This window comes from Sesamum indicum, linkage group LG4 (assembly GCF_026168435.1).
Source record: "Sesamum indicum cultivar Baizhima isolate 11 linkage group LG4, ASM2616843v1, whole genome shotgun sequence".
NCBI lineage: Eukaryota > Viridiplantae > Streptophyta > Magnoliopsida > Lamiales > Pedaliaceae > Sesamum > Sesamum indicum.
Window position 1 is genome coordinate 3350019 of NC_142660.1, and position 26685 is coordinate 3376703.

The 26685-nt window shown below is 35.3% G+C and overlaps 3 protein-coding genes across 5 annotated transcripts; all 3 read right to left on the reverse strand.

The window, feature by feature from the left end:
* Nucleotides 1-216: 216 nt before the first annotated feature.
* Nucleotides 217-3259, reverse strand: LOC105160026 (uncharacterized). The gene has a single exon (XM_011077283.3). The coding sequence runs from the start codon at nt 2243-2245 to the stop codon at nt 584-586; it is 1662 nt and encodes a 553-aa protein (XP_011075585.1). The 5' UTR covers nt 2246-3259; the 3' UTR covers nt 217-583.
* Nucleotides 3260-13545: 10286 nt separating this feature from the next.
* Nucleotides 13546-16928, reverse strand: LOC105160027 (ELM2 domain-containing protein). Of its 3 annotated transcripts, none has more exons than XM_011077285.3 (3): nt 16672-16928; nt 15296-15443; nt 13546-15002 (listed from the first exon to the last, which is right to left on the reverse strand). In XM_011077285.3, exons 2-3 carry the CDS (start codon nt 15438-15440, stop codon nt 13876-13878), a joined length of 1272 nt encoding a protein of 423 aa, XP_011075587.2. In that variant the 5' UTR covers nt 15441-15443; nt 16672-16928; the 3' UTR covers nt 13546-13875. The 3 variants fall into 3 exon arrangements, with proteins under 3 accessions (XP_011075587.2, XP_011075586.2, XP_088735423.1); XM_011077284.3 differs by having other exon boundaries at nt 16513-16928; XM_088879297.1 differs by lacking the exon at nt 16672-16928 and having other exon boundaries at nt 15296-16506.
* Nucleotides 16929-20280: 3352 nt separating this feature from the next.
* LOC105160091 (NAC transcription factor 29-like) lies at nt 20281-21276 on the reverse strand. Its single transcript, XM_011077355.2, has 3 exons — nt 21090-21276; nt 20508-20782; nt 20281-20382 (listed from the first exon to the last, which is right to left on the reverse strand). Exons 1-3 carry the CDS (start codon nt 21274-21276, stop codon nt 20281-20283), a joined length of 564 nt encoding a protein of 187 aa, XP_011075657.2.
* Between the last annotated feature and the right edge of the window lie 5409 nt (nt 21277-26685).

Sequence of the window (26685 nt, forward strand, 5' to 3'; positions counted from 1 at the left end):
CTGGTTTATGCTGTAGATAATAAGTTCTTGTTTCAGGAAACGTCGATTGCAGGGCGTCTCTTCAAGTTTGTAGACTTGATGAAAGTTATGAAAGATAGTGACCGGTACATTGTTGGGAGAAGTAATTCATTGGGAGATAAGTAAGAACTCTCAAAAGGGTGGAGAGAATCAAGTCCCAGCATCAAGAGAGTGAGCAAATTGGAGGAAATAAATAAGTGAATAAAATGAAATGATTTGTAAATCTTGGCTGCTAGTCTGCAATCGAAGAACTAAATCACTACAAAAATCCTTTAAGGTATACTTCAAATTAGCAAAAAACAAGTTTAGAGTCTGCAAGAATTGCAGCATATTTTCGGCTAAATGGGATGAAACAGAGGTGATACCGGTAGGCTGCTTACGGTAACATGAGCAGAAAAACTGCAGTGTAGTACCATCTTTGATAGAAGCAAGGAAAAGCATTATGAAGTCTGCTGTCCTCCATTTTTCGAATCACAGACTCTAGCATCTTCCCGGAATTTGCAGCACTGTCCTTTATACTTGTGAAATCACTAAGCAGCAATTTATACCTCTGTTTATCTTGGACCTACCATGGAAAGAACTGGGTACGCTCGTTATCCTCACCTTCCTCAGGGGCAGGAAGATTAAGATCTAGTAAATCAGGAGCCTCAGGCTTAGCTACTGCAATTCGGTTGTTGTTTTCATCATGACCACCAATAAAATGTGATCTCTTATGGCCGCCTAAGGCCTGGCCATTCTTGAAAACCCTGTTGCAGAATGGGCACACATGCCCTTTGTTCTTCTTAGGCTTAGGCATTTTCTCAGCATAACGAGATGAATTCTTGGAACTTGATTTTCTGTTGGTGGAGGACTCGACAATCTTGTTAGTAGTTCTGTAATCAGTAGAATCATCTAAGCTGTTCTCCCCACTCTCATATCTAGATTCATAAAATGTGTTAGTTCGTTTGTGGCACGGCCTGTGGCCTCCAAGAGCCTGATAAGACTTGAAGGTCTTTTTGCAGTTGAAGCATTCATATTTACTTCTCTTTGGAGAATTATTGCACAATTCAGCATTTGGCGTACTCTTTTTCATTATCTTTGCAGATTCATTCCATGGTTCGGGATTTTGAGAACTATACTTTCTCTTTCTTGATTCTATCCCAGCAAAGTTTGAAGCCATACCATCATCATCATACTCATTCTCCTTACTCGATTTGCTTAGTTCAGTCTTGATTACTTTCAAGCTCTTCCTGAATCCAGCACCATACTCCTCATCTCTCTCTTCAACACTCATGGCGGGCTTCTTGCATTCACTGAAACCACCATACCTTCTGAACCCATCAACCGACACATCGGACTCAGCCTTAGCACATTCATCTAAGAAATACCCGGAATCAGAATTCTCCATTTGAGCAATTTCTGCATCTATAGTACTATCTTTCAACTTCTTATTCCCAAATTTTGTTGCGGCAGGGATCACCTCGTCAAGGTTATGTATGCAGTCTAAGCTTTCCTTTTTACCAGTTCTCATTTCAATCGAAGAAGATTTAGTCTCCAGGACAACCGAATTATTGTCCGAAGACTCTACAACTGAATTAACACCGCCCTTGTTCCCAGAATCCCTTGATAACAACATTAAACACATAGCTATTTCCTCTTGTTCTTGTCCATCAATCTCAGAAACAGATGAAGAACCATTATTAGCTAAAGAGAAACAAGGAGACTTGTCAACAATTTTCTTGTACCTCTTACTCTTTGATGATCTGGTTCTCAGCCTCCTCTCCTCAGCTTCTGTATCTGAATGACTATCAAGAACCACTTTCTGACTCTCACTAGTCCAAGAATGATCATCCTTCAAACCCCTATCCTTCTCAGAGTGACAAGCCATATGACCACACAAAGCTTTAAGTGACTGAAACCCTTTTCCACATTGCTTGCAAACTCTCTCCTGTGGCAAGGGCAGCCTTGAATCCACAACCCTCCATGTCTTCTTGGGATTCTCTCTCAGTCCATAACTAGATTGCCCATTTCCAAATTCACCAAGTTTTGACTCTTTCATGATACTCTGAGACTGTCCAGGATCACCAAAAGATGAAAACTTTCTCATGTTAACCTCAAATTTCTCCTCAGATTCAGCTGAATTTGCAACTACATGAGACCTCATGTGACCCCCTAGTGACTTCCCACATGGGTACCTCTTGTAGCACAACTTGCAAACAAACCTTGATTCTTGCCCCTCCTCCATCATTTGACAAGTGATTCTTCAAACCAACAGAGCAAGAAAAAAATCACCCAATTACTTCAAATGAAAATCAGCAAACCAACTTACTGAACTTGAAACTCTGAAACAATGCAGCTTTTCTTGATCTACCACCACCCAAACAGTTCAACAAGCGGATACACCCAAAAACATTGAAGCCCAGATCAGAAAAATTACATTAAAGTACAAGAATGAACTTGAAAAAGCTCAAATCTGGAATGTGGGCCTGGGGCACAGATCACAAGGTCTACAGGAACAGGATCATCGAACTGGTCAGATGTGATAGTTTTGGGGCAAGTGAAAGATCAGACCCACAAAACTAAAGGAAAAACAACACTCTTGAATTCCACATCCATGTAATCAATCGTTCACAACAAGGAAAAGGAAAGGCACAAAAATGACAACTCCGCCCCGTATGTTAATTTTTCCAAGATTGTGAAAAAGAAATTAATTTGGAAAGAATCAAACTTTAGAACAGATGGGTCGCTAATGATGGCCTTGAACTAGCCACAGCCTATCAAGATAAAGAATGAAAACAGAAACCAAAAGACTCTTTCTTCCCTATATCTCTCTCCTCATATAACACATACATACGAATCATCTCTTTCTCTCTCTATATCTACACATTTCCTGTTTGTTGTGTGTTTACTAGGAGGAGAATTCCATGCATGGAAGCAATATATGAGAGCTAGAGATTGAAAAGATGGGCAGAGCACGTGTGCTTATGATGTGGGAAGAGTTCGTTGCTACAAAATCAAACGGCCAAGATCCGTTTGATTGATATGATGCTTTGCCAAAATCAAAAAGGGTATATAAAAAATTTATGATTTTTTTCCATTGATAAAAGTACAGATCTTTTGCGTTTGTGGGTTTTGATTTTCACTCTCAAAAATTGCTCTGAAACTTACGAAACTTCAAGGACTGAGGCCTCGTTTTGTAGGTCCCAATCCTCAGCCGTCATTGTGTAGCTTAATTCCCCTTTTGCCCCTATGAGGATCCACGGTTAATATTTCTTTTGTTTCTTGGCAAAGCTTTAATAAATGGTTGTTTACCTTTTGGGAATTTAGGGGTTGAATGGTAAATAGCCACATAATTTGGTTGTATTGTAGTGATTTGTTTCATTTAAGAGGTTCTTGAAATAAAATATAATATTGCCCATAACCGTCTCACACAATCACAAAAAATTTATTTAAATTTATACCTTTTACGCAATCACAGAAAAAATTTATTACGTAACACGATTCACGTTACAAACATAAAGTTACAAAGTACAATTATACTTACTATATTATATGACGACTACAGTCAAACTTGTTGAACATGGATTCAAAATTTTTCAGAGTTATTGTAATCTTTGAATATCTTTAATTATTAATTTCAGACATAGATAAATAACCACATCATTTGGTTCTTGTAATTTTGTTTCATTTAAGAGGTATTTAAAATGAATTATAGTATTGCGTATAACTGTCTCATACAATCAAAAAATTTTATTTAAATTTATCATGTAATTCATTCATATTACAAATGCAGAATCGCAAAGTACAGTTATACTTACTATATTATATGACGACTATGGTCAAACAAATATGAATTAAAAAATTTCAAAATTATTATAATCTTTGAGTATATTTTATTATTAATTTTAAACAAAGTTAAATATCCACATAATTCGGTTCTAATAATTTGTTTCATTTAAGAAGTATTTCAAAATGTACTATAATATTGAGTATAACTGTTTCATACAATTATAGAAAAAATTGTTTAAATTTATTATGTAATTGGTTCATATTACCGAATTACAAACTACAGTTATACTTACTATATTATATGACGACTGCGGTCAAACGAACATGGATTTAAAATTTTTCAAAGTTATTATAATCTTTGAATATAATTATTAATAAATAATTTTGTCTCACATGAAAATAAGTTTGCATAATAAGTCATTTTAGCTTTTTAGTTACACACTAATACATTTTCAAGAGTAAATGAGTACATGGTGGAGTTGTCCCTTGTGAGAATTATTGGTATGGTATGACATTGAAAACAAATACATAAAATGAATGGTGTTTAATTAGTTCAGTGGCTAAAATTGAGGTTTTATAAATAAATTTGAGATTATGAGACCGATCCCATCAAACGTATATGTATTTATTGTAATATATTTCAATGTTTTTTATTATATTAATGTATCGATAGAGTCGATATTTTGCTGATCAGTTTATCAAGATACTATGTAATTTTGTAATTACCGTTTTTTTTTTATATTTAAAAAAGAGAACACAAACATAAAAACAAACCAAGAAGAAACAAATCAAGAAATTGGTATTCATTATTAGTAGGAAAGATTGTAGATAAGTTTAATATGTTGTGCAGATCTACCCATCACATATTTGAGTCATGAGAGGAAATGAATCCATCATCCCACACTCAACCCCAAAACAACACTAAAATCATTCACATTTTAGATCCAAAGATCTGTCCCATTTTCTATCAATTTATTAATTAATTTGTTACACCCTTTGCAATTATGGCCATTTACATCATCATAATTCTTTACACTCCCATTCTTCTTCTTCTTCTTATTATTATTTTAGTAGGCATCGATTCAACTAATATATCAATATGATTAAGATCGGTAGATAAACTGCATCGATTCAATAAATGAGTACAAAGAAACGAATTTCAATAACTAACATAAAGTGAGACAAATATCCACACATCCGATATGCCTCGAATTCATGAGCCCGAACTTATTCATGAACCTCAATTTCAGCCTTAATTTATACTTTCGTTTCTTGGATGTTTGCGTCATGGTCAATTCGGACTTAATTAGTGGTAAGGTTGAGAGTGCAAAAATTCATAATTCTTACCTGTATATGTGCTCAATAGACTTGCAACATCAATTTTGCTAGTGAATGTTGTCATGCTAATTATACATATTTATATACATAGAAAGTAAATTTTGTATAATGAAAAAACCCTATATTTTCTTGATTAATGATGTGTAGAAAATGCATGTTTTATAAAATGAAGTTTTTATGAAGAAAAAACCCTCTACTTCTTGATCACTAGCGTACAAATATTGGGTGAATAGCAATTTACCCCCGTGATATTAAAAATAAGCACATTACCCCTCTATAAAAAAAATATAGTAATTTACCTTCCCGAAGTAATTTATCTCCTTATATAGGGAGATAAATTGCTTCATTTTGAAATCATTGGGGAAGTAAATTGTTGTATTTTAAAAAATACAGGGAGGTAAATCACTATTTATTTTTCATAAGGGGGTAATTTGCTCATTTGCGATATCAAAAGGGGTTGCTTGCGTTTTTTCCTATAAATATTATCTGAAATACAACTTATTTATGGTGTATTTTTAGAATTTTGGGTTGTGTGAGATCACATATACTTCTATATTATGAGGAGACTTATTAACAAAGAAAATGTAATAACTTCAAAATGTAAAGCTAAAGAATAAAGAGCAAATGGTAAAAGGATTGTGAGACTTGTTTGGAACTCCACCTTTATGATAAAGAAAGAGTACAAAATGGAAGCAACTAATGCTATAAATGTATGCCAAGTCAAACTATTGGTGAGTGGATCTATTTGTCTCATGCACTTAACTTTTTGGATAAATTATATTCAACTTACACAAGCATCTTTTTCTTTTATATAATTATTAATATATTTTTTAAACTTATAATTTCAATTATAAATATATCTTTGTTTAATAGTAAAATTTTACACAAACACCCTTCAAGAGGTGTACCTGTAATTTTTTATAAAGGACAATAAGTATTTATTGAAGGAATCGGTACAAGCTCCGACGTAAAATGAGCAACGGAGCGATAAATAAAATAATAAACGGGATCATATCCCACATCAATCTGGCTATTCGTGCACTTGCACACTAATAAGTAGATACAAGTCAAAAGTAAATAACTCTTTGAGAATAGTAGAGTGTTCTAGTTTCAAAAGCTCTCATTCAATAATAGTTTCTTCATTTGTCTGACAAGAGCTAAGGAAAGCTCTCTCTAGTAAGTCCACACAAAACACAAACTTATGTTTCTTTAACCTGCTAGATACTCAACAGAGTGATACTAGAATAATACTTTTATAAAGTAGAAAGTGTTTTGGGTTTTTCATAAGAAAATTTTGAATAAATTTCAAGTTCTTAAGAGGAGAATAAAAGAAATACGACTCTTTTACGAAGAAGAGAGATATAAGAGACGCAAAGAAATATAGATACACATACTTTTTTTGCTAGCACCCTTGAATAGCTAACCACTGTCTCTCTCTCTGTATATTTATAGAGTGGCTTGCTTCAAGTTAAGAGTAGGTGAGCTCCACCCATGAGGATGTAAGCCCTTAATCAAGGGCTTTTAATGTATAGTACGTTCTTGTGGTGCCCTGAGGGTCCCTTAAGGCTTGACCACAATTTGAATTAAATACACTTTGCCTTTATATTAGTAATTACTAATCGAATCAATTAATTACAAGTCCACATCAAATACTTTATTTAATTTTTTGACCTAAGATTGATTTATCTAATTAATTCTTTCTAAAATTTAAATATCTAAGTAATTAACACTTTGAGTGTTTCTATCCCATAGGACCTCAATTGAATAATTCAATTATTTAAATGATTAATTTAAACTCCTTTAAATTAATCTTCTATCTCTTCCGGATTAATTCTCCAATTAATTTCCACAATATCATTAGTATTTTGTGTGTGAAGTTTATAGGTCCACATTCAGCTAGACTTGAACTTATATCACATATGCAATTTAATCAGTCAACTAACTTGCTCTAGATTACTTGAATTATATTCAATTAATCACTCTTAATCAACTCACTAATCTAAAAGTACCCGTTACCATGGACAGTCGTCTAGAAACGATCCATCAAGCTATCATTTGATCAACGTTTAGGGCACAAAATTCTAAATCAGTTTCCATACTTAACTTTGATAACTATGTATTCTCTCTTTCCTATGTTTCTCATTAATCAATATGAGAAACTCTGTGGTCTTACACTTTAGAAATGAACATAGTCCGAAGGATATAGAAGATCGCCATCTCATGATGGATGATGGATTCCTTTTTGAAACGCACCAACCTCCATGTATGTTCAATTGCACTGGTGTGAGATTTTTGGCAACCACACAATATTGTAGTCACATCAACTAGTACCAAAATATAGCCGCCCGACACACAAGGCTGCTATGGCTCCTCAGGTCGAACGACTAATATCCGTACTATTGTAGCTAAAGAGTTCTACCCGTACCGGTAATGCGACACAGGCTTCTGTATGACAACTCCTGCAAGTCAATTTAGTGAACTCGACAATTCACCTGTCAAGCACCCACTAAAGTACATGGACATGACACGTCTATTTTTGATGAAATACAACACTCATCATATGAATCTATCACTCAGTGCGAGTCTCTATAGAATTCCACAATGCCATTCTTGAGGGTTCTCGATTTGGAATGTTCCAAACCAACCCTTGAAAGTTGGTCTTATAGTCGCCATCAAATGATCCAATTTTATTGGTTTAACTAGTTTGTGGACTTTGTCTGTGAAATTCGGTAATAACATATAATATAACACGATAAAGATGGCCAACGAATAAACTATATTCATGATGTTTAACATTAATCGAATAAGATTATTATTAGTAGTTTACAAACCAACCAATTATTGACTTTCTGGTCGCCTACACTAATAATCTCCCACTTTGACCTTTAAGCCAATCACCCATATACTTCAAACCTATCTTCTCAAGATGCTGAGTATAGGTGAATTGTGAAATAGGCTTGGTCTATAGGTCTATCATGTTTTCTACAAATGCAATGCGATCCACCCTCACGTCCCCTCTTCCTACCATTTCTCGGATCAGATGATAGCATCTGAGGATGTGTTTAGCCTTGTGATGATCTTGGTTTCTTTGCTTTCATGATCACCCCTTGTTATCGCAATACACAATTATATGGTCAACAATATTAGGTACTGCACCCACCCAACTCTTAGATTTAGTTTTCCATTTGAAATGTCTCCTTAGCAGCTTCCGAAGCTATCATGTATTCAGCTTCAGTGTTGGAGTCAGTTATGTGTATGCTCCAATCAAATCAAGATAAATAATTTTACATTTATCTGTTTTAAAAAATACAAATATTAAAGAGATAATGTTAAATTAACCAATCATGTCTTGCCAAATATTTGATGTATGTATCTCTTTAAATTAAATTACAAAAATATAATACAAAAGGTGTTCAAATGCATTACGACTCTACCTCTTTGACACCTATATAAAGGGGTTCCTAGAGCTCATTCAGAACACACAGAGATAGAGAACGAAGAAAAGAAGGCCAAAATAATTCTCCTTACAAAGCTCATCTAGTTCATGAATATTCAAAGTGTTTAAGGCATAGATTAAGTCGTTCGTCGAAGGTGCGCCACAAGTTATAACATGTAATTAGGGATTACAAGCGCTAAGCCCTCAAGAAGATCCAAGTGGCAAATTCACTTCCAAATCTTCAAATCATAAGTTGATACTATAGCAGTTAATTTGGAATTACTGGCGTAAATCCTCGAATTAACGTTACAGAAATTCAAACCAAGTCAAATAGAGATCTATAAGAAGTTTTTACCTTTGAATTTGTCAAATACATTCTTGAAGAGGATTATATAGAGATTGTACCACTTTTACCTACAAATACAAATTTTTATTGTGATAACGTTTTCGTGTTTTGATTTTCAGACACGATAAAAAATTAGCGTTCACATGTACATTGGAGGGAGAAAGAAGCCTTATTATTCCCAGGCAATATAGACAAGAAAGAGTGAATTAAAGAGACATATAAGTCTCATTAAATGCACAATAATAAATAAATCAACCAGTCACATTGGTCTAAGGACTTCATGAGTATCCTTGTTCATTATTCATTACATAAATAACCAACGCATATCATATATGTTACATAATATCTTATATTAAAGCATATATAAAATATATGCCGGTATCCAATATCATACATATTTATTTCATATATCAAAACTCATATAGCCTCAACAACTTGAATTCAAAATAAATTATGGGCATCACAAGTATTGCGAAATTGAAATTAACAATTAAATTTAAAGTTAAAATTTGAAAATAAATTTTCAGAACATATATTTGAACATTCCAAATTAAATACATAATTAAAGAAATATTTTCTAGAATTATGGCCTTACTAACTTTGGATCAAAATCACCATTTTCAAAATACAAAATTAATAATCAAGGTAAAATTTCATAAAAGAAAAATTACGAAAACACCATTCGGAAGGGTCGAAACAGCGATCGGAAGTGATAAGATAGTAGCTGGTGGGCATTGTGCAAGCGCAGAGGATAGTTCTGCACCAGCCTGTGCAAGCGGCCCAAGCGGCAAGGAGGGCCTGCACACGCTGGCACCCCTGCGCACTGGCATTGTGCTCGGCCGACGACGAATCGTCAAACTGTTTTTGTTGTTTTTTGTCCATTTTTCACAAAATACTAAAAATAAAATACCATTTAATATGTAAATCATCCAAAATTTAATTCTCAACAACCACGTAATTTAACATATAAAATAAACATGGAACAATAATAAGAACATACTATTACAGTAAAGTAAAGCACATAAATGCACATAAATCAACTAGCTAAGTGCACGAAGCAGGCTATGATACCACTTGAAGAAATCAGTACAAGTCCAGGACATAAATTGAGCAATGAAAGGGATAAATAAACTATTAAATGGGATCATATCCCATGTCAACCAGGCCATTCATACACTTGCACACCAACTAGTTGATGCAGGTTAAAGAGTAAATACCTCTTTTCAAAAACTCTTCTCCAATAATGATTTCTTGCTTGTCCACATAAGAGCTAAACAGACTCGGTCTAGCAAGTCTATACAAAACACAAACTTGTATCTCTTTAAGCGTTGCAGAAACTCAAGAGAGTGAGATTAGAACATCACTTCTATGTAGTAAAATGTGCTCTAGGTTTCTTAAGAAGGCCTTAAATGAATTTCAAACTTTTAAGAAAAGGATGAAAAAGATACAACTCTTTGTTGAAGAAGAGAGATATATATAAGAGAGTGAGAAAGATAAAGATACACACACCTTTTGCTAGCACCCTCAAATGGCCAACCACTCCCTCTATATATATAGAGTGGGTAACTTGGTTCAATTCAAGATAGGTGAACTCCACTCATGAGGATGCAAACCCTTAATCAAGGACTTTTGATGCATGATAGGTCCTTGTGGTCCCTTAAGGCTTGACCACAATTTGAATTAAACGTACTTTAACTTTTGATTATTTATTAATTGATCCAATCAATTAATTATAAGTCCATTTTAAATCTTTATTTAATTCTTGGACCTAAAATTAATTCCAAATATTTAATTAATTCAATTAATTACCACTTTGGGTATTCTATCACATAGGACCTCAATTGAGTAATTCAATTATTTAAATGATTAGTTTAAAGAAATTTAAATTAATCATCGATCTCTTTTGAAATTGATTCCCATCCTAAATGATTTCTCTAATTAATTCTGCACAATATTGTTAGTGTTTTGTGTGTGACTTGTATAGATCCATCTTTAGTTAGGGTGGGGCATATACCATATATACAATTTAAACGACAACTAACTTGCTAAAAATTAATTGAATCATATTCAATTAATTACTCTTGATAAACTCATTAATTCAAGAGTATCCCTTACCATGGGTGGTCGTTTAGTAATCGTTCATGACTTTAGAGAATATTTAAAATAATCGTGAACCTACCATACAGGTACAGTCCTTCCATTAAGCTATCTTTCGACCTAAATTTTTTGGATACGAAATTCTAAACCGATTCCCATACTTGACTTCGATAACTATGTATTCGCTCTTAAGTCATTAATCAACATTGGGAGACTATTTTTCTATATGATCACCAGTTGTGACCACAAACTTCTAGGGGTTAACACAGTCCAGAGGACATAGGAGATCGTCATCATCTTATGAGGGGCAATAGATTCTTTCTTAGTATGCACCAACCTCCATGTATGCTCTGACCATACTAGTGCAGGACTTTTGAAAACCATCCTAACACTCAGTAACATCAGTCAGGATCAAGATATAGCTGCCTCATACACAAGGCTATTGTGGCTTCTCGGGTGGAAGGACTAATATTCATACTATCATAGTTAAGGAGTTCTAGTCATACCGATCATGCCACACAGGCTTCCACTTGACAACTCTTGCGAGTCAAAAGTAAACTTGATAATCCACCTGTCAATTATCCACTAATTAAGTGCATGGACGTCACACCGTCGTCGATGAAACGCGACACTCATCACATAAATGCATCACTTAATATAAGTTTGTACAGAACTCTTCATTTCCCATTCTTAAGGATTCTCGACTTGGAAGTATCAGACCAACCCTCGAAAGTTGGTCTCATAGTCGCCATCAAATGCGCGACCCAACTTTATCGGTTTAACTGATCTGTGAGTTTTGTCCGTAAAATACAGTAATAACACATAAACACAACAAAAATGGCCAAAGAATAAATTATATGTTATAATATTTAACATTATATCGAATAAGAATATTAACAGCAGATCATAAAACAACCAACTAATTTACTTCTTGTTCAACTACATTAACAATTATTTAATTACACTTGAGGGGATCTTCATATACTTTACGATAACATTACCAAATCATAATTAGACAACAAGGCATTGTGATTTAACTGAATTTAATTGTTGTAAATAAAATAAAGTAATTTCAGCTAGCAGGTCCTTAGCTTCTCAGCAACTACCAAAAAACAGGCTACAGCTACCAGAAACGTAATAATAAAAGCTTGAAAAGCCACTTATTATAATTTATTAATGAATCTGCTCAAGAAAGAAATAAACAAATCAGCTTATTAATTTGCAATGTGAAGGCAACGTGTACAAAGTGTAATTAAGCTGCTTAGTAGGGAGGGTTATTAATTAGTCATGGAATATAACAGCTTATATCAGCCTAACACAAGTCATTATTTTACTTAATGTTTTTGAGTTTGACCAAACAATCCCCAGTACCTTTACCAGCTTTTGCTTTTATTATGAAGAAGGGGGTGTTAGGCAGAGACTGAGAGTGGTCACAATCAGATTATGCATAAGCAGAAGCTGAAAGCTGCTTAAAATTGAATTAGCAAAGAGTCCTGAATGGAATTGATTTTAAAAAGATGAGATTCTCTTTTCTTAACTGAGAAAAACTAAGAAAAGGTCCCCACCAAACACGTACTAAGCTGGCCAAAGAAGAGCTATAAGTTGCTTATGACTTAATAATGATGATAATATATTTCAGTGTCTGGGCCATAAGCTGTTTGGGGAAAGCTTTTTCCCATCACTACTTTGGTTATGAGTCCTCAGCGGAAATTGAATCCATCATCTTATAGTCATTACGATTCCAACTAAATTGAACGTCGCCGACAATTTTTTAATATTTTTTTATGCATTTTCAATTTCAAGAATCCAATTCTATTATGAAAATTTTACATTATCTCTTTGGCTAAAAATTGAGGGATTGGATTTATCCCTTGTGGTTTCTATGTTCTTCATTTATTTATAGGAAATTAAGTACGAAAATAAACTATTTGAAGCTAAAGCTAAATCAAACTTTCAAATTAATTTTGTGTGTATTTCCACTTAAGGTGATGAGTACAAAGTGATGAATATTTGTTATGTTCCTGGGAGAATGGGTATAACAAATTTGGCATCGTAACTAAAAAACAAGAAAACCTCAATCCTACGAAAGTAATCTGAGAATTCGTTGTCTCGGAGCACGACAGATCTCAGAGGTACAAATTCATGGGATAGTACCACAGATTGCATCAACGGGCAAGACATGTGTAAGAAGATTCCAACTTATTTTGACTTGCTCAACTAAACAAATGGCATATTAACACTTATGATTAGGGAGCTTTTCATTTGTCCATTCTAGGCAAGATTTGGGCCGTTTTGGTGACATGATGTTGCCACCAATTCCAGCCCAGCCCAATTACGTTTAGTTTCAAAAGTGTGATGCAGCCATCTATTTATATATGGAAGCAGCCCACCAATCTTAATTGCCATTACATCCTTGTACAAGATGATAACATCTATTACAGTCTGGAGGAACTGATCTTGCATACCTTAAAGTTTAAGCATTCATCATTCTTGCAATTTTATGCAGGAACATCTCCATAAAATCAACATTACAAAGTGAAAATGACCTTAAAGAATAATAATTTATTCATAAACCGGTTCTTAACAAAATTTATACAGCAGGGTGGGGATGGAGGATCAGGTGACCCCATTGAAGCAATGGTAAGATCCCCATGCTTAACCTTAGTGGAGAAACAAAATTCTTCAGAGGGAGGAACTCACCATGTTTTACTCAGAACATTGAGTTTAAGTTCCCCACCAAAGGGAAAAAGAAGAAGAAAAAGGGGGGCTTATCGATCTCAGCAAGAGGTCGTTTCCCTTTTTCACTATCTCTACTTGTACACATTAGTATCAGGGATACGGCAAGCTAAGACATATGAACTGCAGTAGCATGCTAGTTTTTGGTATCTTGACCAGCACCATCCATCTCTACAGCATCTTGCTTATGAACATCGCCATCAGAAGTGTCATGATTGTTGTCGCTGCCCTCATCCCTGCAACAATTTTCAGGCTCGGACCCATAGTCGTCCACCCAGCCTGCATCCAGATCCTGATCACCAAAAGACTCAATTGTAGAGTCTTCATCTTCCCCTCTGACTAGATACAAGTCCCCGTGGGTGTGTCTCAGGTCATCTTCATCATCAGTGTCCTGATCAAGTAAAGAAGATCGGTTCTGAGAGTAATCTCCATGGACACCTTTTGGCTCTTCATCATCGTCACTGTCTATCTGCAACAAGTAAGATCTGTTCTGAACTGCCCGCCTTCGCAGCATAAAGACATTGAAGTAATAACTGATGAGTTCTTTCTTTGTTCGAGTTGGGAACATGACACTGAGGTGCTTCCAAAAATTTCTGCCATGTGATGCAGGATTAGAGAAGATCACATTGTGAAAGATATGTTCATCTTCAGCACTCCACCTCCACGCGACCTCTTCACCCATATCATAGAACCCCAAATTTGCAAAAGCCTCATCGCCGATTGTCTCTCGTAATTTTTCTCTTGCTTCCTTTACATGTTGCTGCACACATCTCATGGATCCCATATCCAGGCAGCTACAATCTGTTCTGCCCCGTCCAACTGTTACTCCATCAACGCTTGAACCATTTAACCCAGGCATAGGGATGACACAAGCACCCATCAATCTTTGCTCCTCATTATCAACGAAGTTGTTGGAACCCGAAGAATCTTTCGCACTAGAGCTTGGATCCCACTCTGGAACTTCAGCTTGATAATCTGGTCCGACAGGAACTTCTTTCCTAGGAGAAGAATTCAACAGGGAAATGTATGGATCCTCATACTGTTGCGGGGGTCGCCACGGTATGCTGAAGTCAATATATCCTGGAAAATTATACAAGATAGATGTGTCCTCGTTTCCAGCATCTTCCTCGCTACTGCTACTGGTGACCAAAGATAAGGGTGCACTTGCCTCCAATTCTTTGTCTGCCAGGGATGCACCATTTGTGTCACCATTTTCAAGCATCCCGTCAGAGTGTATCTTACAAAAGTTGCTCTTTACTTCGCCTATTCATATGAAAGAGCAAAATCAAAATCAATCAGTGATTCATCGCTAATTGAATTGATACTGTGCAATACATAACCAGATGATAAGCGCATAAGTTGTTCAAATCATGCGTAACTAAAATGCGAACAAATGATTATAAATATAAAGGAAACTATCGATAAGAAAACCACATATAAAATCTTCAACTCCACTGCCTCCCCGCCCCCCCCCCCCCCCCCCCCCCCGGAAAAAAATTAAAAAATAAAATAATACAAGTAGATTGACAAATGTGATTCCAAATAGCAAAATTTACCAGGAGAATCAACTTCGAGAGTAGTTCTGTGAGTAGGAAAATCCTCTGCTGTAAATGTCAGCTTTCTGTTATTATCAAGTTGTTTAGGTTGCTTGAAAGAAAGCTCTGGAAGATCTTCCTGTTCTAAAGGACGCTTGACTCCCATCTTCTGTATTGTACAATATAAGCAAAAACCAATCTTAATGAGTCCCATCTTTAAATGGAATGTACAACCGGTCATAAATCATAATTAATAATAAATGAAGTAGTGATCTAGTGCATGAGGAGGTAGCAGAAATATCGATATGATACGTGCGCCAACAAAAACATCCATGTATTTCTGAAAATATTCCAAGTTAGTATAAGTATGTCTATTCTCTAGAGTGCACATCTACAAATTGACAGAAGCAAAGAAACCAAGGTAGCACAAGAAAAAGAATCAGACACTTCTTGCAAGGAAAGAAAGACGCAAATGATAAACCTACACATGGCAAGTGTAATTATAACATTTGTCACGTTTACACGACAAAAGCACCAGAATCAGAATATGCTGGCAACATCAGTCCAGAAAAGAAGGAAACTGAATTATGTCCAAGACCAGAGAGAACATAGAAATTCATAAATCACTATCCGACAAAGAACAAACATAAGCAGTCAACATAAAACCTGCCACGTTAAAGTAAAAGTAGCACAACCAAACAATCAATTATGGCTTTATTTTTACTCTGTAATGGTAAACAGAAACATGGTCAATTAACTAACATATAAGCCAACCGAATCCAGCCAGATGACAGTATCACTTGCTTCAGCAGTGCCACCAATTAAACATAAGGGACACACACCTAAACATCCAAATATTCTTTCCTTTCTACATACTGTATCAAGTTTGACTCATGCAAAACACCAAGTAAGCTCCACGAGCATATACGGGTATTCATGCTAATAAGATAAACACAAACATTTTCTTTCTCTTTTCAGAAAAAAATAATTTATAGTACGTTATTTCAAATATAAAAATTGTTCTATCCGCTTTCTTTAAACTAATAACATAAAATATTCAAAAAAAAGATTTCCAAGACTAAGACGACCTAAGTATGCTCTGCAAACAAATAATTGCAGATACAAACAAAATTAAATAAAACGCCCAATATCACGAAAAACCCTAACCCTAGATTCACAGAATTCACATACAAAACCACAAAAAAGCATATTAAAATTCAATTCATAAACAGACATACCAAACGCGTAAATCAATTTACAGATCCAAGGAACCCTAAGATTAAAGAACCACGACGACGGCCAAACCCTAGATACCAAAAAGTCTCTGGATAAAATTACAAATTCTGGGTCTATTAATAGAGGGGAAATAACGAATATAGACAATTGGTAGACTTTACCCAAAAATTCAACAGATTTCTACAAGAAATCGCACAGATCGAAAAATTCAAAGCGAAAACCTAGAACCAAATGAAATCAACAGATTGGGTCGAAAGACCAATCAATCGGAAGAGAACGAAACGAATTGAATCAAAGGAGTGCTGGATTTGAAGATTGATGCAAGAAATCGACAGAAATTTGGATGATTCAATGATATTGAGATTGGAGGCGGGAATCGTAAGAAATTGGGGGAAAATTTTCGGTGCGGTTCGTGTGGTTTTTGTAGAGTGGAGGAGGATCCGAATAGGATGACCCGGTTACGAGTCCGCACGTGTGGTAGCTACACGTGTCGCCCAGCTGTTTGGGGGGTGTTAGATTTCCCCACTTGGGCTTTGACTTCCCTACCAAACAAGAGAAAATAAAGCCGAAAATGGAAATCAAATATTATATGACGCCCAAACAGTCCTTTAGTCAGTGAACTACTTATCCAATAATAGTTTTTGTCCTTTCTTTTCTTTAATATTCAACACCTATATATAAAAGTGGAACAATTCATCTTTAGTTTAATATTGCATTTAATTCTTTATTTTTATTCTGATTCTTAGTTTTTCATATAATTTTATCATACTAAATCCCTTTTTCCATTTTATAAATATGCACATTATGCAATAGATGACGTAAATTTTATATACATATGCTTCTGCATATGAACTCGTGCCAACTAACATTATAATGTAGAAGGCATGAACATCTTTAGTCGCCTGCTACATGTCCTTTACCGCGTTAACTTGCTTCAGAGCATTCAGGCTAAGAAAATTTAAGAAAAATGGGACGACACAATTCGAATTTTTTTCATCGCAAGATCCTTGTTGATTTGGTTTTCCTATTCCTCGGAATTGTAAGTGCTCACTAATGTTTCCTTACACCGCTAGTATCTAACGCAATTCCCAAAATAGTAGTAGTTTGCAATATTAGGAAAGCCTTTGCAGTCAAGAATATAAATCAGATTCGGAAAGGAAATGCAGTGAAAGTGTGGAAAACTTGGAAGTAAAAACAATAAATTTGATTTCTCTTGATGTTCCCGAGCGTTTGGTATATTATAACGTAGTGATAATAAAAGATCATGCAAAGGCTAATGGAATACAAACAAAAAGGAACACAAAAATAACCACGAAATCGTTTCCTTTTTGTTAGTCTTTACTCGACTACTAACGTTGCCCCTCGTTCAGATCTTGTTCACGGAGCGTTCAAGTATAAAACCCTTCTAAAACAATACATACCATACTAGGCATTAATGGATCCACATACTTTTACTAGAAGGTATAAGATCTAGGAAGAAGAATCAAGAACTACACTATTGACTTAGTGTATTTTTTATTCACTCTTATTCTTGACTTAATTCAAAATCAAGAAAAACCAAGAGGGAGTGGGATTTTTCAGCTAGAGAGAAAGAGAGACGGGGGGAAGAGGAGGGTGTAAGGTGCGTAGTGTGTGTACTGTTAGGAGATGAATGAACTAGTCATATAAAACCTAGATGTTATTTAGGTAGCTTCTGACAATATGACAATTTTTTATCAAGATTGAAGACAATCATAGACCGTTATGACCGAGATGGGACTTTGCTAAAGCCCCACTCGACCAATTTTCCTTCAAGGAGGAGTCAACTCGTCCTTGCCATATAGAGGATCAACTCGGCCAATGGGCTCTATTTTAGTACACCGGGAACTTGTTTAAATAAGTTAGAAAGCATGCCTAAGGTTTAATGCGCTCTAATTTAAATTTAATTTAATTAAAGCCCAACTGAAAATCCAATATCCTTTAATCCAAATTAAAGAGGCAAGATCAATTTTTTTAGTTAATAAATTCAATTTACTAATCAAACCAAACTCAATTAAATTTATTCAATTAATTTAAAAGGTTAAGCCCAAATTTAATTAATCTAATTAGTTGAATGTTGGGTCATCCATCTAATGACACATATAAATGATCTAATTATTTATATTCTCCAAAACTTAATTTAATCTAATTAAATTAATTCACTTCTTTTGAAATTAATTCAGTCACTCCCACGATGATTTGTGTGTGACTCTTTAGGTTCACCCTCAGTTAGGTCTGGGCTTGTGTCGGTCACAGCTGATTGATTAAATTTAATTTACTTAATTTTTTTTATTAACTTTTAATCTGTCACCATGGGTGACGTCTAGCAATGACCCATTGCACAAGAGACTAAGTGAATGTTAGCATGAACATTTAGGCTCTCGAATTTCATACGGGTATGGTCCTTTTGTCTATTGTTTTCTGGCCTTAGTTTATGACATAAAATTGGGTGTCGATTCTCATCTTAGATTAAGCATCTACTCTCAATAATTGAGATTGCGTTTGCTCCATTGATCGACATAGAAAATCATTTTCTATTTAACCAATCACTATGGCCACAAATTATAAGAGCTTGAACGCATCTCAAAGCGTATAGGAGATACTGTTGTCACATACTCAAAGGGGACTGATCCTCTTCTTGGAATCTACCATCCTCACTACATATTCCAACTGCACTGAAAAGGGCTTGTAACAACCATGTCCAAGATATAGTCATCTCTCTCCAAACCCAAAATACAGTCATCATTTATATGTGATTGTCATGCTTCTTTAAGACTAATGACTAATCCCGTACTATCGGAGCCAAGGAATTTTAGTCATACCAACCAAGCCTCCAAGGCTTTCATATAACAATTCCCTATGAGTTAGTCCACTTGGTTCAACAATCTAATCATCAATCAACCCACAAAAATTGCATTGACGTCCAAAATATATCGCCAATGAAACACGACACTCATCCAACGAATGCAACACTTACTGCAAATCTCTATACGATACTCAATACCCTATCTCAAAATCCTCAACTTAGAATGTTTCAAACCCAATCCTTAGAAGTTGGTTTCACAATTGTCATCCAATAACAACCCAAGATTTAGTCTATAAGATTTATTGTGATGTTAAGATATTGACTCAATATAAACAAGTAAGCACAATAGAGTAAATGGCCCGAATGAATACTTACTTTTATTCATTATAATATCACATTACATCAAAAACTATAAAAAAAAATTACATAAAAAAATCAATCTAATTGAGATTCTAGTCTCTTATTCTAACAAAATCTGCACCTAACCAAGAACTAACTGTAATTTCATTGTGTCCGCATAACATGCAAGAACATTCTTGGGTTCAAAAGGGAAGGATCGATATATTGAGATATTGAGTTGACTATCAATAATCAACGCTACTGCAGGTGTTTAACCTCATGAGTCGAATGGATTGATTTCATACAGGTCCTCCAACATTGAGATACATCTCAACACTGTGAATACTCCCAACCATAATGACATATCGAGTACTTAAGTTAAAAGTAAATTCTGACTCCAGTATTTGACTGAAATAAATAATCACATAGCTCTATAGATTAGGACATCTTTCGGTATAAATTACATCATACGGATGTAACAAAAACAAAGGAAAAGCATAAATTACATCGTACGGATGTAACAAAAACAAAGGAAAAAAAAGAAAAACTATGTATCAAAATTTGATCGAATTTCTCCCAAGTTAAATAATATCACATAACTCACTGACTATTTACTGCCGTCAATGAAGCCATTTTCCTCTTCTAACAAAGGTTCATCCTCCTCCGCCCTCATCTTCTGCCTAACTTTGCACACCACATAACGCCCCACCTGAACAAACAAAAACACAGAAAATAAGCTCAAATTAGACAACCCAAGCTAGGTATCTCTGCTGTCATAATCATAATAGTTACACAAATAGCCCCTGAAATATCACAAAAGATGCAAGTACTTACAATAGAAGTGCTAGTAGTAGCAATCCAACTGGGACTGCAGACGTACTCGGTCATCTTCCAGTCAGTTTGGGTTCCATTGGGAACATTTTCACGGTAGAACAAAAGCTTATTCTTGAACCCTATGATTTCTTGGTTATGATGAATGGGAACGTCCTCTCTGTAAGCTTTCCAGTAGCCGGTTGGCGTGGTCCGAACCGGACCCTCTCCTACTGAGTTCTTTATCTCCTCCAGTGTGAAAAAGTATGCTTCTTTCTCTCTTCCATGCTTGAATTGATCTTAAAGCACACGTTTCAAAAAATTTGAGTGTTTAATGTTTAAGAGTACTAAATCTTGGAAACATAGGACATTTTACCAATAGGGTCTTTCACTGAAGTCCTTAAGACAACGTCGAAAGCATCAAAATCAAGTAAAATATCTGGTTTTCTTGAACAACAATAGAATTTAGCTCGAAAACAAAATCTTGTCTGAACTTATCTAAAGGAAGTCGGCCGGGATCATGAAGCATCAAAATCACGTAAAACATATAGGTTTCTTGAACAACAATAAAATTCAGTTCCAGAACAAAATCTTGTCTGAACTTACCTAAAGGAAGTCGGTCGGGATCATGTTGATAGACGCCAAGAAAATCCATGATGAACTCCGACGAAGAAAGATCTTCACCCTTCAACTTGGGAAGTAGATAATACAGCAATAACTCAACATCGGTCGGATGAAACCGGAATCCGAGTGGAAAATCGGCATCTGACAGCAGTCTTTGAATGAAATCCATGTTGCAGAAAATATTGCAAAAACTCAAAAGAATTGGAAGAAGAAGATGTCTATACTAGGTTTTTTAGTTTAGTTTAACCTTCTTGTGTAATAGAGAGCAAAAGAGAGTCACATATATATATATACATTGTTTGTGTTTAACTATAGTACGACTCCAATTTTGGTAACTGAATCGTAGTAAACATTGAGGGATATTGTAAAATTTATGTCCTTAATGTGATTGGGGAATGTTTTATATGGTAATTTGGTACTCTTATTATTAATATTCGTATAATCTTTGCAATCTAGAATTTTTTCAAATTTAATTTAAGTGGGATCCCGTTACTTGAACTTTTTTCCCCAATGAATTATTAATTAATTAAGAGTTCGTTTGGTTCAAGTAAGGAAAAAAAAAAAAAAAAGTGAAAGAGCTAGGGAGAGTGAAAAGGTAAGAAAGACGAAGAGAATAATAGTTTTCCTTCAAGTTGATTAGTATGATTTAAAGTAGAGTAAATCTTAAATACTTTTTCTTGTTTGGTACAAGAAAAATAGATTGAGAAAAAAAAATTTAATTTTTTATAAATTTTTTGACTAAGACTTTCTCTTTATTTTATATTAGAAAATAAATACGATACTATATTAAAATAATTTTTAGTATATAAAAAATTTAAAAATCTTATTAGTAAAAATATTCATCAAACAAGAACAAAATATTTATTATCAATAAAAATATTCATCAAAATGAGTATTCTACATTTATTATAAATTATTTAAATTTAAATAAAATAAAAATTACTACAAACAATCAACGATGTTAGAGTTTTTTCGATAATTTGATTATTTTTTCTCAAAAATTATGTACCGGTATTATCAGTCAAGAAGGAAAAAATAATTTGAGTAAAATTATGTGCATAAGTAATAGAGTAAATAAAAATAAAAAAAATATTTTTATGAAAACGAAACTGAACTCCGAAGGGTTTCATATACATTTAGTTTATTCCCCTCTAATTATTCTCCCCAATCAAATATCAAATTTTTTCTTATACAATTATTTTTACTTCCACTTTTATTATACATCCACTTTTCACTTCAACGAAACAAACCTTGAAAGCTCATTTGGTTTAAGTGAAAGCGGAGGGAAAGAACTTCAAATTATTTGGTATGGTTGAAAGGTAGTAAATCTCATATATTGTTTTCTTTGTTTGATATGAGGAAAATAAATTTAGAATATAAGACTAATTTTTGTAATTTTACTAATTAACAATTTCTTTTTATTTTATATCAGAAAATAAATAAGTTAATATTATATTAAAATAATTTTTATTATATAGATTAACAAAGATTTTATTTGATGGGTATGGCGATTAGCCCAAAAAGAAATGCTAAGCTCGAGTCAGGCCGCCAGCTCAGGAAAAAGTCAGCCCGCCTATTGTCATTGGATTTAGCCCAAGAAGGAAGCACTTGTAACATGATTCGGGCCAAGAGGGAGGCTCACTAGGCTTAGCCCAAGAGGGAGCCCCCCACACCAGAGGGAGCCTCCCTAGCACCAATAGGGGGTCCGGCCCAGCTTTGCCCGCTTCGATGCTACCCCTAGGGTAATGGATCCATTGGTTGACCCTCCAAGGCGAAGCACCTCACTATATCAGGCGAACTTTCTCCAGCCTTGTTGGGCACAATCCAACAAGTAGTTGCAGCGGCCATTCGAGAGTAGATGGCTGTATTAGTTCCTGCAAGCTTAGCCCCTGTGGTGGAAACAGGCACCCCTCAAGGAGGAATAGAAAGGGGCCTACCAGAAGGAGGCGTCGTTGTAATTGGGGCCCTGCCTACGGCGGTACAAGGGCTCCCTCTAATAGCTCCCCAAGAAGTTCCCCAACAATGGCCGGCTTGAGTGAAGTGTCTTCAAAAAGGCCTCCAGGACATGCAACACCAGATAGAAGGAGTCTCAGGAGAAAAACAATAGGATGTCTCCTTCATAGATGCTGTGATGGAGGACGAGCTCTTTGCAAATTGCCGCACCCCTGCTATTGCTAAGTACGATGGGTTGGCTGACCCCCAAGAACACCTTTAGCGTTTCGAGAACGCAGCTTTGTTGCACAGGTATACAAATGGGTTCAAGTGTCGAGTTTTCGTCACTACCTTTGTCAAGGCTACACAACAATGGTTTAACCAGTTGCCTGTCGTAGCAATAGGAAGCTTCCAGGAGTTCGAATTTCTTTTTCTGCATCAGTTCGCCAGTAGCTGGAAGCTTTGGAAGACATAGCTCAGCCTTTTAGCCCATACGCCGAAGGACAATGAGCCGTTGAGGGAGTACCTACAACGGTTCAATACCGCAGCCTTAAAAGTACCCTCTGTCATACAAGAAGTGAAGGCCAACGCCTTCTCGCAAGGACTCTTCGACAGGGACTTCTTCAAGTCCCTGGCCAAGAAACTTGTTTCAAAGTTCGATGCCCTCCTGGCTCGCACAACCAAGTATATTAACATGGAGGATGCCCAAGCCGCCAAGAAAGAAACTTGCAGTGAAAAGAGAAGGGAGGCTAGGGAATACAAGAATGTTGTCCTTGGTGAAAAATGCAAGGAACAAGAGGACGAGGACCTACTCTATCCGGACGCCTTCTAAGAATAAACCCTGTCCCGAAACAGGAATCCCCCTAAAAAACAAATTACTTCACCAAGGGGCCATCTCTCTCAGAATATAAGCCCTTCTCCCAAGGAGGCATCTTTCAAGAGTAGGCCTTGCCCCTAAGTAGACATATCCCCCTCAGCAAATGAATCTTTGTATACATGTTTCCCTCAAGGAATGCTTTTTATTTTAATAATTTTGGAGATTTATTTTACCCCTTTCAATGTGTTAATATAAGTTTGCTCGTAAGGATTTATGAAGAAGAGATCCCTATCATAAAAAGTCTTGTTTTCCACACAAGCACAGATGCCCTCCTCCGTGGAGGCTCCCCAAGCCCTCCTTGAAGCAGGCACTTAGGTCCTTCTTTAGGGGACCGTAAGCTCTGTCCCATACAGGTACCTAAGCCCTCCTCCGCGAAGGCATCTAAGGCTTCTAGTGGACACCTTATTCTTCCTTCGGTGAGGTTCCTAAGTCTTGCTCCAAGAAGGGCCCTATCTCAAATAAGCCCTCCTACAGGAGGCACAATAACTTCGCTTCAAGCAAGATCTATTTGCAATATATACCTGACTTTGTTATTTAACATTCTCTTGCACAAAAATAAAGCCCTACTTCGAAGTAAGCACAAAGACACCCGTTAACCACTCCTTCGAAGAGTTAGGAGACACCTTCCTTCCTTACATACGCCAAACTAATGAAAATGGGTTCCCCCTTCTAGGTGATACAAGGGCTCCTACTCTAAGGCGTTAGGGGGCATCCTTCCTCCTTAGAATTGGGGGAATTGAATGATGGGTATGGCCCAAAAGTGATTGGCCTAAGAAGAAATGCTAAGCCCGAGTCAGTCAGTAGCCCAGGAGAAAGTCAGCCCGCCTAGTGTCGCTGGACTTATTCCAAGAAGGAAGCACCCTGCAACATGGTTTGGCCCAAGAGGGAGGCCCACTAGGCTCAGCCCATGAGGGAATCCCCCAAACCAGAGTCTGTCCAAAGATGAAGCATGCCCCATCAAGCTTGGCCCAAGAAGGAGGTCCAGTACGAAGGCCACTAAATGAGTCTTTATGAAGGAGGAGTCCTTCCTCATCGATAGACTCGCTGCTCAAGAAGCGGATAAGGTGCAACCTTACCCATCAAAATCCTGCCTTCCTTGCCAGACATGCAGCTCCCTAGAGTCCCTACGAAGAGGTGCTCATCCTCTATAAATATGGATGGCACCCTCAACAGATTCCCCCTTCCACCTACAAAAAAACTGCTACTCTCTCATTCCAAAATTCGTGTTCTTGCTTACGAAATTATTATTTTTCATTACAATTTATCTTTATATTTATTTATTTTTAAATTCAGGATTAACTTAAGCATCAGAGTAACGTGTTCTTTTGCAGGTCTTCTTTCCAAGACCTTTCACTCAATTAGCCCAAATCGGATATCAAGATCCAAAGACTTTGGACCGTGCAAAAAATGCATGCATCATTATTAATAAAAAGATTCATAAAACAAGAACAAGAATATGTTTTGATAAAAAATATTTATCAAACAAGAACACGAATATTTTTTATTAATAAAAAAATATTAATTAAAATGAATATTGTTCATTTATTTCAAAATATTCAATTTAAATAAAATATAAATAACTACCAATGCCCTCAAATAAGAAATTAAATTCCAACATTAGCACTTTTTGTCGGTGATTTAATTATTACTTTCAAAGATTATATACCAGCGTTATCAACGGAAAGGATAAAAGAATTAAAGAAAAATTATGTGTATGGTAATAGAGTAAATAAATATAAAATATGTACTTTTTGTCTTTTTATCTTATGCGTTGGAAGAAAACAAAATTGGATGTTGAAGGGGTTTTATATCACTATAAAAAAATGAGTGATTTGTAACGGCCGTAAAACTGTTCTAGTACACATGGTTTTTGACATAAATTTGTAAAGAATAAATTGTGCTGATGTCATATCGGTGATAATATAAATTTTGCTAAGCAAGTTGTAACGGCCAAAATCGTTTAAAAGGCCGTTACAACCTGAATATATTACAAAAGTCGTTACATCACTACATCCGATACAATTTGTTATGATTTTTGTAATTGTTTATTAATTTAGGGACGACCAACATTTTTTTATAATGTTAGCCGTTACAAACAATGTTTGAAAGGCCGCTACAAAGTTTTAAATTAGAAGACCGTTACACAACACGTTAATTATTATAGACTGCAACTATTTTCATATAGTTTTTGGCACGGCTAGTTAATTTTGCAACGGCCAATGAAAAAAATGAGGAGCCGTTGCAAAAGCCATGTAAAAAACCGCGATACCGCTATGTTAGTTTGATCTTACAAAAATGTGGAAAAATGAACGGTTTCTTTTACCCAAGTGTATTACAAAACTCGTTCCAAATCGGGACATTATAACGGCTACTTTTTTTAACGGCTATTCTTTTGTTCTAGCCGTTAGAATGACCGGTACAAAATATCTTATATATATTTGTGTTGCAAGTTGTTTTCTTTCATTTTATTTATTGTTGAATTGCTTATTAACCACACACACTCTCAATATCTCTTGAGTTGGTTGAATGGGTAACAACTAATTTAAGCCTTTTGTGTTAATTAAATTAATTTTAGTTTACTTATTTTAGTTTTATGATTTTTTGATCTTATATATTATGTATTCTTAATTAGTGTAATCTAATATTTATAAATTTATAGGTCAAATTATATAAATATATATGCGTGTGAATGTAGTGATATATATATATATATATATCATCATGTTATGACAAATGAGGAGATGGATATATTATCATAAGAACCTCTCG